The sequence below is a fragment of the Loxodonta africana genome, chromosome 10 (genome assembly GCF_030014295.1).
Source record: "Loxodonta africana isolate mLoxAfr1 chromosome 10, mLoxAfr1.hap2, whole genome shotgun sequence".
In the NCBI taxonomy this organism is placed as follows: Eukaryota; Metazoa; Chordata; class Mammalia; order Proboscidea; family Elephantidae; genus Loxodonta; species Loxodonta africana.
The window spans coordinates 29,468,144-29,482,831 of NC_087351.1; the positions used below are offsets into that span (position 1 = coordinate 29,468,144).

Consider the following 14,688-nt stretch of genomic DNA (forward strand, 5'->3'; position numbering starts at 1 on the left):
GAACAGTTCTACTATGTCTTATAGGGTTGCTATGAATCAGAATTGAATGACAGAAACGGATTTATTCCATAGTATTTAGTATAATATAAAATTATTTTCTCTAAATAAAATTGGCCCTTCAGGAAAACATTTAACTGAAGGATTTGTGTATCTCATGGCACAAAATCACATACCCTGTTTGAGAAGCACAAGGAGAGATGTTTAAGGAGACTACGGGGTCTCCTTAGAGTTAAAATTGCACATTATTTTTAATAATCCCTAGGGATCAATTTATCAAATAAAAGAAAGAAACCCTAAGGCAACAAATAAGAAAATCCCTAGGGAAAACATGAAAAGTTGCAAGAGACTTGAGGATTCTCAACAGTGGCTAATATAAGCCATAAAATAAGACTAGAGCTCAGTTTCAACACACTCTATGGGAAATAGGCCACAAGAATCTCATGGAGCAAGGGAAGAGAAACAAGCCAAGCAAGGAGCTCTCTCTAGGGTTTCCACACTAGGGCCAGGGGAGAAGAGAAACTTTGTGACCTCCCTACAGACTCTGTTCAGGCTGACCTAAGAAAGCTTCATGGTATGTACGGGACGTCTCCTCTGATGGGCGTTTCTGCTATGATATACCACATTGCGCCTATCCACCTATACATTCGTTCACTCAATATGCTCATGATTTCAAGTACCAAAGAACATCAGTTTCTCTTCAGCTCAGTAACAAAATTTTTAAAAAATCCCACAAAGTACTTAGATCAACGGGGAATTCACACTCACCAAAATAAGTGCACTAAAAAGGGATCCAAAGTCATTCCCGGGTGACCAGAAACCATCTGACTCTTCTAGATATTTGAGCCAAACAGTATGGAGCTAACTGTATCTACTGAGGCTAGAAACCAAAAGAAAACTGGAATTTTTTTATTTGTTTGTTTGTTTCCTCTCACCAGCTTTCCCCTCTTGGTCCACTACTCAACTGCAACTTCAGATGAGGTGATAGAAAAAAAATTTTTTAATACTTATATCAAATCGGGCAGCACGAGGAGTAAGATTTCCCACAGAGTTTAATGGTGAATATATTGGGACCTACTTCCTACCGTTACGTTTAAAATTATCTGTGAAATTCATTTTTCATGCTTTCCCTGTGGCTGACTAGCAGTTTTTGAAAGGTTGTTTATGTTTCTTTGCTTGTTTCTTTGTTTGTCAACTAGAGCGATGTATGGTTCAAATGCATGGAGTTCAGCCTTCTGCATTTTCGGTCAAAGTCTGTGACTGAGTTCAGAGTCATTGCTGATGCTGCTCTGTTCCAGGGATAATGGTTGTTCTCTGCATCACTGCTTTCTCAAACTTGTTGAGTTTTGTTTCTTGCTTAGAAAAATGGAGAACATACAGACCTCCTGGAAACCCTGGTGGCATAGTGGTTAAGTGCTACAGCTGCTAACCAAAAGGTCGGCAGTTCGAATCCACCAGGCACTCCTTGGAAACTCTACAGGGGAGTTCTACTCCATCACTATGAGTGGGAATCGCCTCGACGGCCGTAGGTTTTCTCAACATAGAACTCCTATGGTAGGGAACCATTTTTCAAGATGTTTCACCACAATGATCATCAATGCAGGTTAATTTAACTGTTCACAAAAATCCTACTTTAAAAAAGCATTTTAAATTAGGATTTATATATTTCATATACAAAGACCCTCAGCAAGATGGATTGACACAGTGCTTACAACAATGGGCTTGAGAATAGCAACCATTATGAGAATGGCTCAGGACAAGAAGTGCTTTGTTCTATTGTACATAGGGTCGTTATGAGTCAGAACCAACTCGACGGCACCTAACAACAAAATATATGTGTGTGTGTGTGTGTGTGTGTGTATACATATCTTTCAGTTCCCTTCTCTTCTTGGTTTCTTGTCCATTAGACTACAACCTGGTTTGACATAACCAACCCAATAGAAAGGTTATGGTTTCTTCTAGATACATAGGCTCAGAGGTTACTAAACTTTATGCCTTATGAATTTAGTGAGCCTGCAACACTCATAATATAGTTCTCTTATTTCATATAACTGCATTGAATAGAAGGGTTTTTTTTTTTTTTTCAATTTAATTATATTAGTGAGTACTCTTATTTATATACCTTCACCCTTTGTTCAATACAGGAAAGTAAATCAACCTAGTCACAAAATACACCACTTATATGAAAAAGATTTTTAAGGTAAATTTTCCTCTTATCAATCAAAAAGTTAAAGTTATCTTTTTAAATTTTTCTGGAGATTCTAATATATTAAAGCTATTGCTGTGTTCTTTTCTCTGAGTTACATGTTGTTCTTAAAAAGAAACCTCCTTTGGTAATGGTGTTCTAAACGGAACAAGGGGAAACTTTTTTAAGTGGGTAAATAATATTTCTTTGAAACAATATCTTTGATTCTCTTGTATTCAGTTGTTTTAGGGGCTGTTTTTTAAGTGGACTAAAATAAAATCTTCCAAATCGTGAATTCTAAGCAAAACTTGTGGCAGCCATAGTAAGAAGAGCTTTAGAAAAGAATCTCTTTAGTGATTGTAATTTCCTTCTCAATACATCCCATATGTTATATTTATATTTAATGACATATCTTTTTAAATGTCTATGAAGGATGTGAAATTAACAATCAGCCTTTCAGAAGTGGCCATAGTGACTTTTTTATTGCTAAAAACAAAAGATTAAAAGCCAAATGAGCTGGAGTCCAATTTAAATGTCTTTAATATATATACATAAAGAATTTTATCATTTGAATATCCTTATGGATTTTTTTTCTGGTATCACTCAAAAGTATTGGATTGAAAATAAATTCTTCTAATGGAAATGGCTCCAAGAAAGAATCTAAAATAATGTAAAAGCACAAGTCAGTCAAACTGATTAGAAAATTTGATGATGATATGCATATCATCACATTTTGATGTCAATAGCACTAAGTAATTGCTGTGTATAAACAGCTTTCACTGGAAAAAAATTAGGTAAAAGACAAACCATTTTTCCTCTGGTTCAAGGCTTCTTAATATCAGAAGAAGATGAAATTTAACTGACTGTCCACTGCCACAGAAAGCTCAAGTAGCCTGGAAGTGTATATTTACAAAGAATCAGGGCCAAAAGATTCATTCAGAACACGGAAGGATTCATTCAAGACTTTTTTTAGAATATCCGTGTGTTTGCCTGCATGAATCAAACTCTCTGCCCCAAGAAAAGCTTCAGGCGGCCTCAGCAGCAAAGTCAATTGTCACTATCTATCTGTCTTCTCTCCACAGTCTGGGGACCATGAATAAATCAGGGATATCTACTGTAACACACTTTGTTCTGCTGGGCTTTCCTGGTCCCTGGAAAATGCAGCTCATTCTTTTCTTCATGATTCTGTTGGCCTACATCTTGACTCTGACTGGGAATATGGCCATCATTTGTGCAGTGAGATGGGACCCACGACTCCATACCCCTATGTACATGCTCCTGGTCAACTTCTCCTTCCTAGAGATCTGGTGTGTGACCTGCACAGTTCCCAACATGTTGGTCAGTTTTCTTTCCAAAACCAAGACCATTTCCTTCTCTGGCTGCTTTACTCAGTTCCACTTCTTCTTTTCCTTGGGCACAATGGAATGCTTCTTCCTCTGTGTCATGGCTTATGATCGGTACCTGGCTATCTGCCACCCGCTGCACTATCCCTCCATCATGACCCAGGGGCTCTGTAGCATTCTGGTGTCTCTTTGTTGGCTCATTGGTTTCCTTGGACTTTTAATTCCCATTTCTTCATTTCCCAACTACCTTTTTGTGGTCCCAACATCATTGATCACTTCCTGTGTGATGTAGACCCACTGATGGCCCTGTCCTGTGCCCCTAAACCCATCATAGAGCATGTATTACACTCTGTGAGCTCTCTTATTATCATCCTCAATGTTATCTACATCCTTGGGTCCTATTCCCTGGTGCTCAGAGCTGTGCTTCAAGTCCCTTCTTTAGCTGGTTGGCAAAAAGCCTTCTCTACCTGTGGATCCCACTTAATGGTGGTATCTCTGTTCTAAGGAATCATAATGGTGATGTATGTGACTCCCACGTCTGGCATTCAATTGCTATGCAGAAGATCATCACACTGATATACTCTGTTGTGACACCAGTCTTAAACCCTATCATCTACAGCCTACACAACAAGGACATGAAATATGCCATCCACCATGTCCTTTGTGGGATGAGAATTACCCAAAGCTCATGAATAGGCTTTGTACAACCCAATGAATTTATTACTGTCAGTGAGAGAATAATCCTCTTTCTCTAATTCAAACTGACTTTGCTTTATTCATAACCATCACAGATCATTTGTGCAAAGCCAGACTCATTGTGTATTGATCATATGTTGATTCCCTTTTAGTTTCAGATATGTGTTTCCATGGGGAGAAAAGATTAGCCCCCCAACACATCATAAAAATGACTTTAAGATCTTAATATTCATCCAGGAAGGTTTTGATATTTTTTTAAGTCCGCACAACTTTGGAAAGAGAAATCAATCAAGTTACTTTCTTACATACTTTTCTATCACTTTTTTTTTTTTAAGCCATGTAACAATAAGCCTCTTGTCTTGTATTTTTGGCAGAATCTCCACATATCAATGCTGGACATACTAAGAGATTATGAATCAGTCTCTCAGAAATCTTAGCTCATCATCCTCATCAACAGTGTACAAATGGAGACTGGAAGTTTGATGGAGGCCATTAGTAAGAATATCCTTGATGAGAGTCGTTAGTGTGCTATGTGATCTCCCTAAGCGAAGTGAGGGGTACATCAAGAAAACCATTCAGAGAGCTTGACTTTGTTCACTGGAGTTTGAGGGACAGCAAGACTGTCCCTGGATTCTATCTGGAAAAAAAAAAAAAGGTATAAATGCTGTTGATGAGCTGGCTATGAGAGTGGAGCAGAGAGAGATGGGCTGTAATGGGAGCAAACTGAACTCCATCAAGAGTAGGACAAATATAGACTACCCACATTTGGCCTAGGTCAACCTCACGGAAGGTAAGCAATTTGGGCCATCTTGAAAGGGATCCCACCCAGAAATACTACCTGTCGAAGTAAAGTAATGCCAAAAGAGAGTCTGGGTTACCAGAATCCAGGGATGAGAAGGAAGCCATAAGTAGCCAGCCAGGGAAGTGTTGTCCATATAAGGGAATGGCATTTGAGGCAACCACTCACCACCAAAGAAGAGCACCCCGTGAGAGAAAACATTCAAACTTTTGCCACAGCTAGAAGCCAAAAGTGCCTGAATAGAGACATAACGGTCAAAGAAGAACTTTCCAGGCCTTACTTCTCCCTCACCCCAAACCTAAATAACAAGCAGCAGCCTAGCAATGTGAGAGAGGGGGAGCGGAAGGGTAGGTGGGGAGGAGCAAATCAACCCTAAGTCAGACCCAGTATGTGGGAATAAGTTTTAGTTTTGATAAAAATTAAAATTTTGGTTTGGACTTTCCAATACGTGGATAAGGAGAACATATATTAATACTAAGAGTCATCAGACTTTCTTGAATGTTTGGCATGTAAGTGCTTGAACCACACCTGAGAGTTTAAGCTAAGGAGGTGACTCATGTTGAGTGCGGGCTGGTCATCCCAGAAATACCCACCTGTGATATCAGTTAGACCTTTGGGATGGGAAGGGGGACTGATATTGAATTCAGTGACATGGCCAATAATTCAATCAATCATGCCTATGTAATGAACCCCAATAAAAACTCTGGACACTGAAGCTCAAGTGAGCTTCCTGGTTAGTGGTAGATAGACATCAATGCACCAGGAGGGAAAACACATCCTAAGGACACAGAAGCTCTGTGTCAGGGACCCTCCTGGGCCTCATCCTAGGCATCTCTTCTTTTGTATCCTTTTAATAAAACTGTATTCCTAAAAAAGTAGTACATGTTTGTTACAAAATTTTCAAACAATACAAAAAAGTATAAAGTTAAACGTAAAAAGCTCCCATCATCCTTCTCCACAATCCCACTTCCTACAAGGAACAAGTTTAGTAGCAGTTAGGCTTGTACATATATAAAAATAGACACCAACAAATGCATACGAATATAAAGCTTTGATTTTCTTTAAACTGATTATATTATACAGACTATTCTGTAACTTTTTTTTAATTTCTTAACATTTTCTGAGCTTCTTTGCAGGCCAATACAAATAGATACATGTCATTCTTTTTCACAGTTGAATAATGTTCTATTGTATGAATTAACCTAATTTATTTAATTTTTCCCCTGTTGCTAGACACACATTGCTTTAAAGTGTTTTCTTCTCACAGGGATTCAAGCTATTAAAAGAAAAATTTCTTTGGTGATCTTCTCCCTTGAAGATTATAGCCTAGGAAATCCTATGGGGCAGTTCTACTCTGTCCTATAGGGTTGTTATGAGTCTGAATCAACTCAAAGGCACATGACAACAACACTATTGTGGTAGGGAGAGAGAGGGACCAGAATCTCCTATTCCACTGGGATAAAGAACTGGAAAGTTTTTTGGTTCTGTTTTTTTACAGTGTGTATGCTACATTTTTTTGTTGTACTTTAGATGAAGGTTTACAAAGCAAACTAGTTTCTCATTAAACTATTAATACACATATTGTTTTCTGACTTTGGTTGCCAACCCCACAACATGTCAACACACTCCCTTTCTCGACCTTGACCTTGGCTTCCCCATTAACAGCTTTCCTGTCCCCTCCTGCTTTCTTGTCCTTGCCTCTGGGCTGGTGTATCCATTTAGTCTCATTTTGTTTTATGGGTGTGTCTAATCTTTGACTGGAGGTTGAACCTCAGGAGTGATTTCATTACTGAGCTATAAGGGTATCCGGAGCCCATACTCTCTGGGTTTCTCCAGTCTCTGTCAGGCCATTAAGTCTAGTCTTTGTGTGTGTGTGTGGATGAGTTGGAATTTTGTTCTACATTTTTCTCCAGCCCTGTCTGGAACCCGCTATTGTGATCCCTGTCAGAGCAGTCAACAGTGGTAGCTGGGCATCATCTAGTTGTGCTGGACTCAGTCTGGTGGAGGCTGTGGTACATGTGGCCTATTAGTCATTTGGACCAATATTTCATTTGTGTCTTTGATTTTCTTCATTCTCCCTTGCTCCAGCAGGGTGAGACCAGTGGAGCATCTTAGATAGCTTCTCACAAGCTTTTAAGACTCCAGAAGCTACTCAACAAAGTGGAGTGTAGAACATTTTCTTTATAAACTGTGTTATGCCAATTGAGCGAGATGTTCAAGAACTAGGAAGGTTTCAAAAGAAATTAAGAGGAGTTAATCACTGGGAAGGGTAAGTGATTTATTAACTTTTTGAGTAAGGCCATTTGGCAAGTAAGGCCATTTGACCATTTTCTTATGATAAGGCCACCTGAATCCTGGGAGACCTAAGGAAAGAGAGAGGGAGAAAAGGACCTCTCTAGTTCAAAAAAAAATCTGTTGCCATCTAGTCAATTCCAAATCATAGTGAGATTGTAGAACAGAGAAGAACTGCCCCATAGGTCTTCCAAAGCTGTAATCTTTATGGAAGCAGACTGCCACAACTTTCTCCTGATAGGTTCCAATGGCCAATCTTTTGGTTTGCAACCAAAAACTTAACCACTGCACCATCAGAGCACCTTCTTCTCTAGTTACCCATTGCCGTCAAGTCAATTCCGACTCATAGCAACCCAATAAGACAGAGTAGAACTGCCCCATAGGGTTTCCAAGGAGTAGCTGGTAGATTCAAACTGCTGGACTTTTGGTTAGCAGCTGATCTCGTAACCACTGCACCACCAGGGCTCCTTTTCTCTAGTTAGGTGCCTGGGAATTATAAAGACTGAGGAAAAAAAAAAGATTGTTAGGGAGATAAAGCAGGAAAAGGCAGAGATAAAGCAGGAAAAGGCAGAGATAAAGCAGGAAAAGGCCCATCTTAAGTTTATCTGGAGTCCCTGGTGGTGCAAGCAGTTAACACAATGGGCTGCTAACCTTATGCTTGGCAGTTGGAATCCACCCACAGGCGCCTTGGGAGAAAGGCCTGACAATCTGCTTCCAAAACTTCAGCCACTGAAAACCCTGAGGAGCACAGTTCTACTCTGACACACATGGGGTCACCAGGAGTTGGAGTAGACTTGACAACAACTGCTTTTAAAGCTTATTTGAAGAGGAGATCATGAAGTCAGTCTTGGTCAGTTGTTTGCAATGAACCATTCTCTAGAACACAAGAGTGGGGAAATTTCTTTAACCACCTCTGCTTTCCAAAATCATAAGGCTCAGGTAAAATTTAACATTGCCATAACGCACGTTAAAGTTTGAGAACCTTTGGCCTAGACTGTCTTTGAATATCAATTTCGTGTACAAGCTGGCCCAGGTTATAAGTGGAGATTTTCTCATTGCTCATCTCCATCACCTTTCCTCAGAAGTCATGTTTCAAAGGAGAAGTAGACTGAGAGGATCCTTGAAAGAAGCTGCAACTTTTTAGAAGAAAAACAAAAGCCAAAAGATAAAAAATGGAAGTAAATCTCTGCTCACTTTTGCACTGATTTCAAATTCCCTACTGCAGAGCCCTGGTGAGCAGTGGTTAAGAGCTTGCTGCAACCAAAAGGTCACCAGTTCAAATTCACCAGCCACTCCTTGGAAAATCTGTGGGGAAGCTCTACTCTGTCCTATAGGTTACTGTGAGTCGGAATTTACTCAACGGCAATGGGTTTGGGTTTGGGTTTTTGGAGAGTGAATTCAAAGGGGAACCTGACAATTTGACTAATCACTTAAATGACTTCTGTATATGGACAATCGTAGAATTCCTGCCACATCTATTAAGTAATTATTCATTATCAGGTCACTCCAGGCAGTTTCTACCTAATACCAATCTCCTGGTCATTACAGTGACTGAACCCAGGAAAAATGAGTGGACTTAATTTTAAAGCGACCAACAGAATAGATTCCTGTTTCTCTGTGTTGTCGCATTCCATTTAGGCTATTGAGGAAGAATTTGTGCACAAACATCTCTCAGTTTCAGAGTTAGATTCACGAGCAAAATCAGCACTTAATTTCACTGATCTCCACAGAGGTGACAATGTCTTTGCAATACCCCCAAAATCAAACCGACTCAATTGCCATCGATTGCGACTAATACCGACCTTAAGGGCAAAATAGAGCCTCCCCATAGGGTTTCCAAGGCTGTAATTTTTACATAAGCAGACTACCACATCTTTCTCTAGCAGGGTGGTCAGCAGGTTCCAACCACCTATCCTTCAGTTAGCAGCCAAGCACTTAACCACTGCATCACCAGGGCTCATTTTATAATAGAAAGCCTCCTGAAATTTATCTGGTATTTTCCCCGGCTTCTCTGTTTTTCAGGAGCTCTGGTGGCAAAGTGGTTAAAGCTCTCAGCTGTTAACCAAAGGATCGGCAGTTCAAACCCACCAGCCTCTCTGTGGGAAAAAGATGCGGCAATCTGCTTTCTGTAAAGGTTTACAGCCTTGGAAACCCTACAGGGCAGTTCTACCATGCCCTACAGGGTCACTATGAGTCACAATCGACACGACAGCAGTGAGTCTGGGATTCGGTTCTCTGTTTCCTTAACTCTAGCCACACCCTGGGATCTAGCTTATTAAAACATGGTTACGTCTCAAGGAGGGTGCACTCCAGGGGAAACTTGGGGGAGCCACAGACAACACATGGAGAGATACACAGGGTTTTACAGAAATCTCTGAGAGGAAAAACAGATTTAAAACTGCTATACATGGTAAGCATCTCCACAGACTCCTAGAAAACAAGACCCTGGAGTCTCCAGAAGGAGGTTCAATAATACATGATGTCCTCAACTAGGGTTTTCCTCATCAGAGGCAGTGAGAAGGTGATGCTTGTTGCTGAAGTTATGTTCAAGCCCTCTGTGTCTATCCCTCTCTCCAAGCTGAGCCAGGAAAGCCATCGTTACATGTAAGAGAAAAGGCGTGATTTCCATGTTACAACCATGGCTGTGATAGATTACCAAAAGAAAAAACCCAGTCGTTGTCACTGAGTCGGTTCCAACTCATGGCGACCCCATATATTACAGAGCAGAACTGCCCATAGGATTTTCTTGGCTGTAATCTTTACAGAAACAGATCACCAAATCTTTCTTCCATGGTGCTGCTTGGTGGGTTTGAACCTCCAATCTTTAGGTTAGTAGCTGAAAGCAGTTTGTGCAAACCTTTGTGATATTCTACAGAGTGCCTTTTACTTTATAATTCTGATTATCACTGTTTCTCTGGAGAAACTCAAAGGAGGCAGTGTAAAAGTTCAATATGTGAATACAGGACTCTTATATTCACTAGGTGACCTCAGAAAAGTCATGTTCCCTCTCTAAGCTTCGTCTGCAAAATGGTTAGAATAGATCATCTTGCCGTTTCTTCCAATTCTGTGATTTTATGATTATTAGGGATCAACTTTGCGAAAATTAGCTCATTCTCTAGGAGTGATCAGGAGGTATGATTCTTCTCTCAGGCTACCTGAGCGGACCACAGTATGTCAAGTGAGGAACATTTAGGAGGAGCCTATTTAATGAGGCAAGCACTCTTGGTGTGGGTGGACTGATGAATTGGTTGTTTTTTTGTGTGGTGGAAAGGAGTTATGAAAGAGCAGATCTGCTGGTTTGTAGGCCACTATGGTGACTTATGAATCCCAAAAGCATGAGAAACAGTATGTTTGTAGCATAAAGTGATGAATATTCCATTCTAATAACCTAACTATTCCCAGATAGTAATTTTGGAAGCCTTAGAGGGTAGGGTTTATGCAGAACTTAGTGAGTTCAGTTCATTTCATCAAGGTTGAACCTGAAAATTGATGATTTGGGCTCTTCCGTTCAGCTCCCCTTACTTATCTGCACTTTCACCGAAGACTACAGGAAAAAAATCTGTTGCTAACAGATCAGTAACCACATACAGTGGTAGAAAAGATGTAGTTGTCAGCATAGAAGTGACAGAGTCCTGAACTGTTATTCACAGTCAGCAGGCATGGCTCATTCTCAGAACAAAGGATGGGAATCTCAGATCTACTATCGTGGTCCCTGATTTAAATCTGTGAGCTTGGACTTGGTTCCCAATCTGTAGCAGGGAAAGCAATTTATTTCTGCTTCATAAATAACAATCTAGGAATCATCTATTGAGCAACTTATTCAGGGAGGATGGAAAACATATGTGTTTTGAATTTATTATTGATTGGAAAATGAACAACTTTATAACTTCTTTCTGTTCCCTTTTTATGCCTCCTTAAAGACAACCTCCAACAGGGGACTAATGATGTTGGAATCCAGGTCTTCATTCTGAAGGATTTTTTTTTTTCTTCTTTGCTCTTCAGAGTTTTTTCTCTTCCATTCCTGGCAAAGTTGTGACTGGTGACCTCCAATACAGAAGGCAAGAGATCTGAATTTGACAAGAAAACTCAACATCAAAACAACCATTTTAATTTTTTTTGGTAGGACTCTTAATTCAGGGCTTTATGAATATTAATCAATAATAGATTCATCTGTGGTTTAAACACACGTATTTGTGCATTTTGCTTGCTCAGCTCTTAAAATATATAAACGTGTTGCTACTGAAAAGTACATGCCTGTCCAAATATTTGGAAATGTCTTCTCCTCCCATTTAGAAAATGAAATAAATTCTACCAGATACAATTGCTACCCCACTTCTTCTCAGATCCCCTTAGAAAATTCTTTTATTGGTTTATTCACCTAAAAAGGCTCACTAAATAAATTAAACTTTTGTATTGAAAACACCATTTTCTTTATTTCAGCTAGGTAGGATCTGAATATGAAAAGTAAGATAGATCCTTTCTGCATAGTATGTGTAAAAAACTTGAAAATAAACACTTGCAAAAGTCAGACATATTTGGAAAATAATATTCTCACTTGTCCTTATCTTGGAGCAAAGATATTTGTTATGCTGGTATTTTCTTTGTTCTTTCTTTTGTTTTTGTTTTTAGGTGCCATTTAACCGGTTAGAGTAAAAAAAAAAAAAAAAAATTAGAGTAGGAAAAAGAAAATCTTTAAAGGAAAAATTGAAGAATAGCCCCAAGTCTTGGATGTACTGATGTCTGTGACAAATTAGGCTATTCTGAAAGGCCAGTGTCCTGGTGTGGGTTTTATCCCCATGTATCAGTCAACTAATCCTGTTGCCAAAGGCTTAATCCAACCTCACATCTGCTGTCCTCAAAATATATGTTCTTGTTTGTGGGTATTTGTTTGTTTGGTTTTGTTTTGTTTTGCTTTGAACAAGGTGGCCTAGATAAGAGAAAGTAGATGAGCTTGTGCATAAAGACCTCTTACCTACATTGGAAACACAAGTCAGAAGCAGAAAAGGTCTTATGCATCAATAAGAAAAACACATCTGGTGATACCACTGCTCTGGAACATTCTAGGTGCACTGGATTCTGCCAAAATAATATTGAGATTTAGAGCCACAATTAATTCAAAATAAGGTGGAATTTCTTCCCATCTGCTCTCAGAATACGTCATGTATTTTCCATTATAGGCCAAGCTCCCTTCTCGGTAAAATCCATGAGATACATAGGAAACAGAGCAACTCAGACTAAACTCATTTCTTTTTCTTCATAGGATTAAGACCCATGAACAGGTCAGCAACACACATTGTGACTGAGTTTGTTCTCCTGGGATTCCCTGCTTGCTGGGAGATGCAGATTTTCCTCTTCTCATTGCTTTTGGTGGTTTATGTCTTGACCCTGCTGGGGAATGGGGCCATCATCTGTGCAGTGAGATGCCACCCACAACTCCACACCCCCATGTACTTTCTGCTGGGCAACTTTGCCTTCCTTGAGATCTGGTATGTTTCCTCCACAGTTCCCAACATGCTAGCCAACATTCTCTCCAAGACCAGGGCCATCTCATTTTCTGGTTGCTTCCTCCAGTTCTATTTCTTCTTTTCCCTGGGCACTACTGAATGTCTCTTCCTGGCAGTAATGGCTTATGATCGGTACCTGGCCATCTGCCATCCACTGCACTACCCCACCATCATGACCAGGAGGATCTGTGGCATGCTGGTGTCTCTCTGCTGGCTCACTGGATTCCTTGGCTACCCAATCCCAATTTTCTTCATCTCCCAACTTCCCTTTTGTGGTCCCAATATCTTTGATCACTTCCTCTGTGACATGGACCCACTCATGTCTCTGTCCTGTGCCCCAGCCCCCATTACTGAATTTATTTTCTACACTCAGAGCTCCCTTGTCCTTTTTGTCACTATTATGTATATTCTTCGATCCTATACTCTACTGCTCAGAGCTGTTTTTCAGGTCCCCTCTGTAGCTGGCCAGCGGAAGGCCTTCTTCACATGTGGCTCTCATTTAGTTGTGGTGTCTCTTTTCTATGGGACAGTCATGGTAATGTATGTGAGTCCTACATATGGGGTCCCGACTTTGATGCAGAAGACCCTCACACTGGTGTATTCAGTACTGACACCTCTCTTTAATCCCCTGATTTATAGTCTTCGTAATAAAGACATGAAATTTGCCCTGAGAAATATCCTGGGTAGAATGAGAATAAGTCAAAATTCATGAGTCAAAGATGTGCCATACTTCCAAGTTCTAATGAAGAACAAGGTGAAGATGTGCTTATCATTGCCATGGTCTTTTAGTCCTCACTCTAAGGAGTTAGGGGCCAGATATTCTATCTGCTATGTCCAACTTTAAATACCTTTCCTGTACTGATCTACTTAAACCTTAACTCACTGGGCTTCAACACTGAGTAAAAATTTTTTAGCGTCTGTCCTTATTGGAATGACACAATGCAATTGTTAATTGGGAGAAGTTAGATTTTGGTATAACATCAGTTTTAGAGCAAACATAGTCACCTTTCCTGAATAATTAAGGTGCAGTGACTTTTAACCAGCCATGGGACATTTCTAAATCTTTAACAGACACTTGTTTCTTCTACCTAGTCTAACAATATTATCTAATCACCCTCTTTCTATTAAAAGAAGGAGGAAAAAACCATGACCAGAAGAAACTCTTTGAATAGATTTTCTTAGAGGTGTAATTCCCTTGTCACAAGTTTGAAATAAAATTTTGACACATGCCAAACAGTAATTTGTTGCAGTTGCTTTAATGTTTCTGTCATTACACTTACCACATTAGGATGTAATTTATTTATTTGCACATACCTCCCTTTGCAGGAGCTCCTTGAGGACAGGAATTGCCTTTTTCATTTCTGGATCCCCAATACAGTGAGAGACAGAAAAGCAGTTTTTGACACCCAGGAACTGGCCTAACACTGTCAGGTCCTGGTGTTGACAGTAGCTGGCCCGCCACCCACAGTTACGTTGACAGAGTGTCCTCTGCTGAACATACACAATTTCAAAGAACGCTAATCTCAGACAAGGCCACTCTGTGATCAGGATGGATCAATACAAAATCAAGACCACTCCACAATCACTTCTGAGCAGAGTCCAAAACAAGACCACTATCCAAATCACAAAAAATAACCAAACATCCCCTTTTTCTGCCTCATATGAGTGACTGCTTTTTCTTCACCAAGTATAGCTTTAACCCAACTTCATTGCTACTGCCTTATAGATAAAAATTAAGATGCCAAATCATAGAATGATTTCTCTCAGCATCCACAGAAAAAACTCACTTCCTTACGCTCTCCCCAAAATCACCTAACGAAAGGCCAAATCACATAATAACTACTTTCTAACACCCTGACATGCACCTTGGTT

The 14,688-nt window shown here is 39.9% G+C and overlaps 1 protein-coding gene and 1 pseudogene across 1 annotated transcript; both read left to right on the plus strand.

The window, feature by feature from the left end:
* Nucleotides 1-3,186: 3,186 nt before the first annotated feature.
* LOC100654933 (olfactory receptor 11H7-like) lies at nucleotides 3,187-4,408 on the plus strand (annotated as a pseudogene).
* An 8,157-nt stretch (nucleotides 4,409-12,565) lies between these two features.
* On the plus strand, nucleotides 12,566-13,599 carry LOC100662703 (olfactory receptor 11H4). Its single transcript, XM_003421580.4, has one exon. It carries the CDS (start codon nucleotides 12,584-12,586, stop codon nucleotides 13,526-13,528), a length of 945 nt encoding a protein of 314 aa, XP_003421628.3. The 5' UTR covers nucleotides 12,566-12,583; the 3' UTR covers nucleotides 13,529-13,599.
* Nucleotides 13,600-14,688: the final 1,089 nt, after the last annotated feature.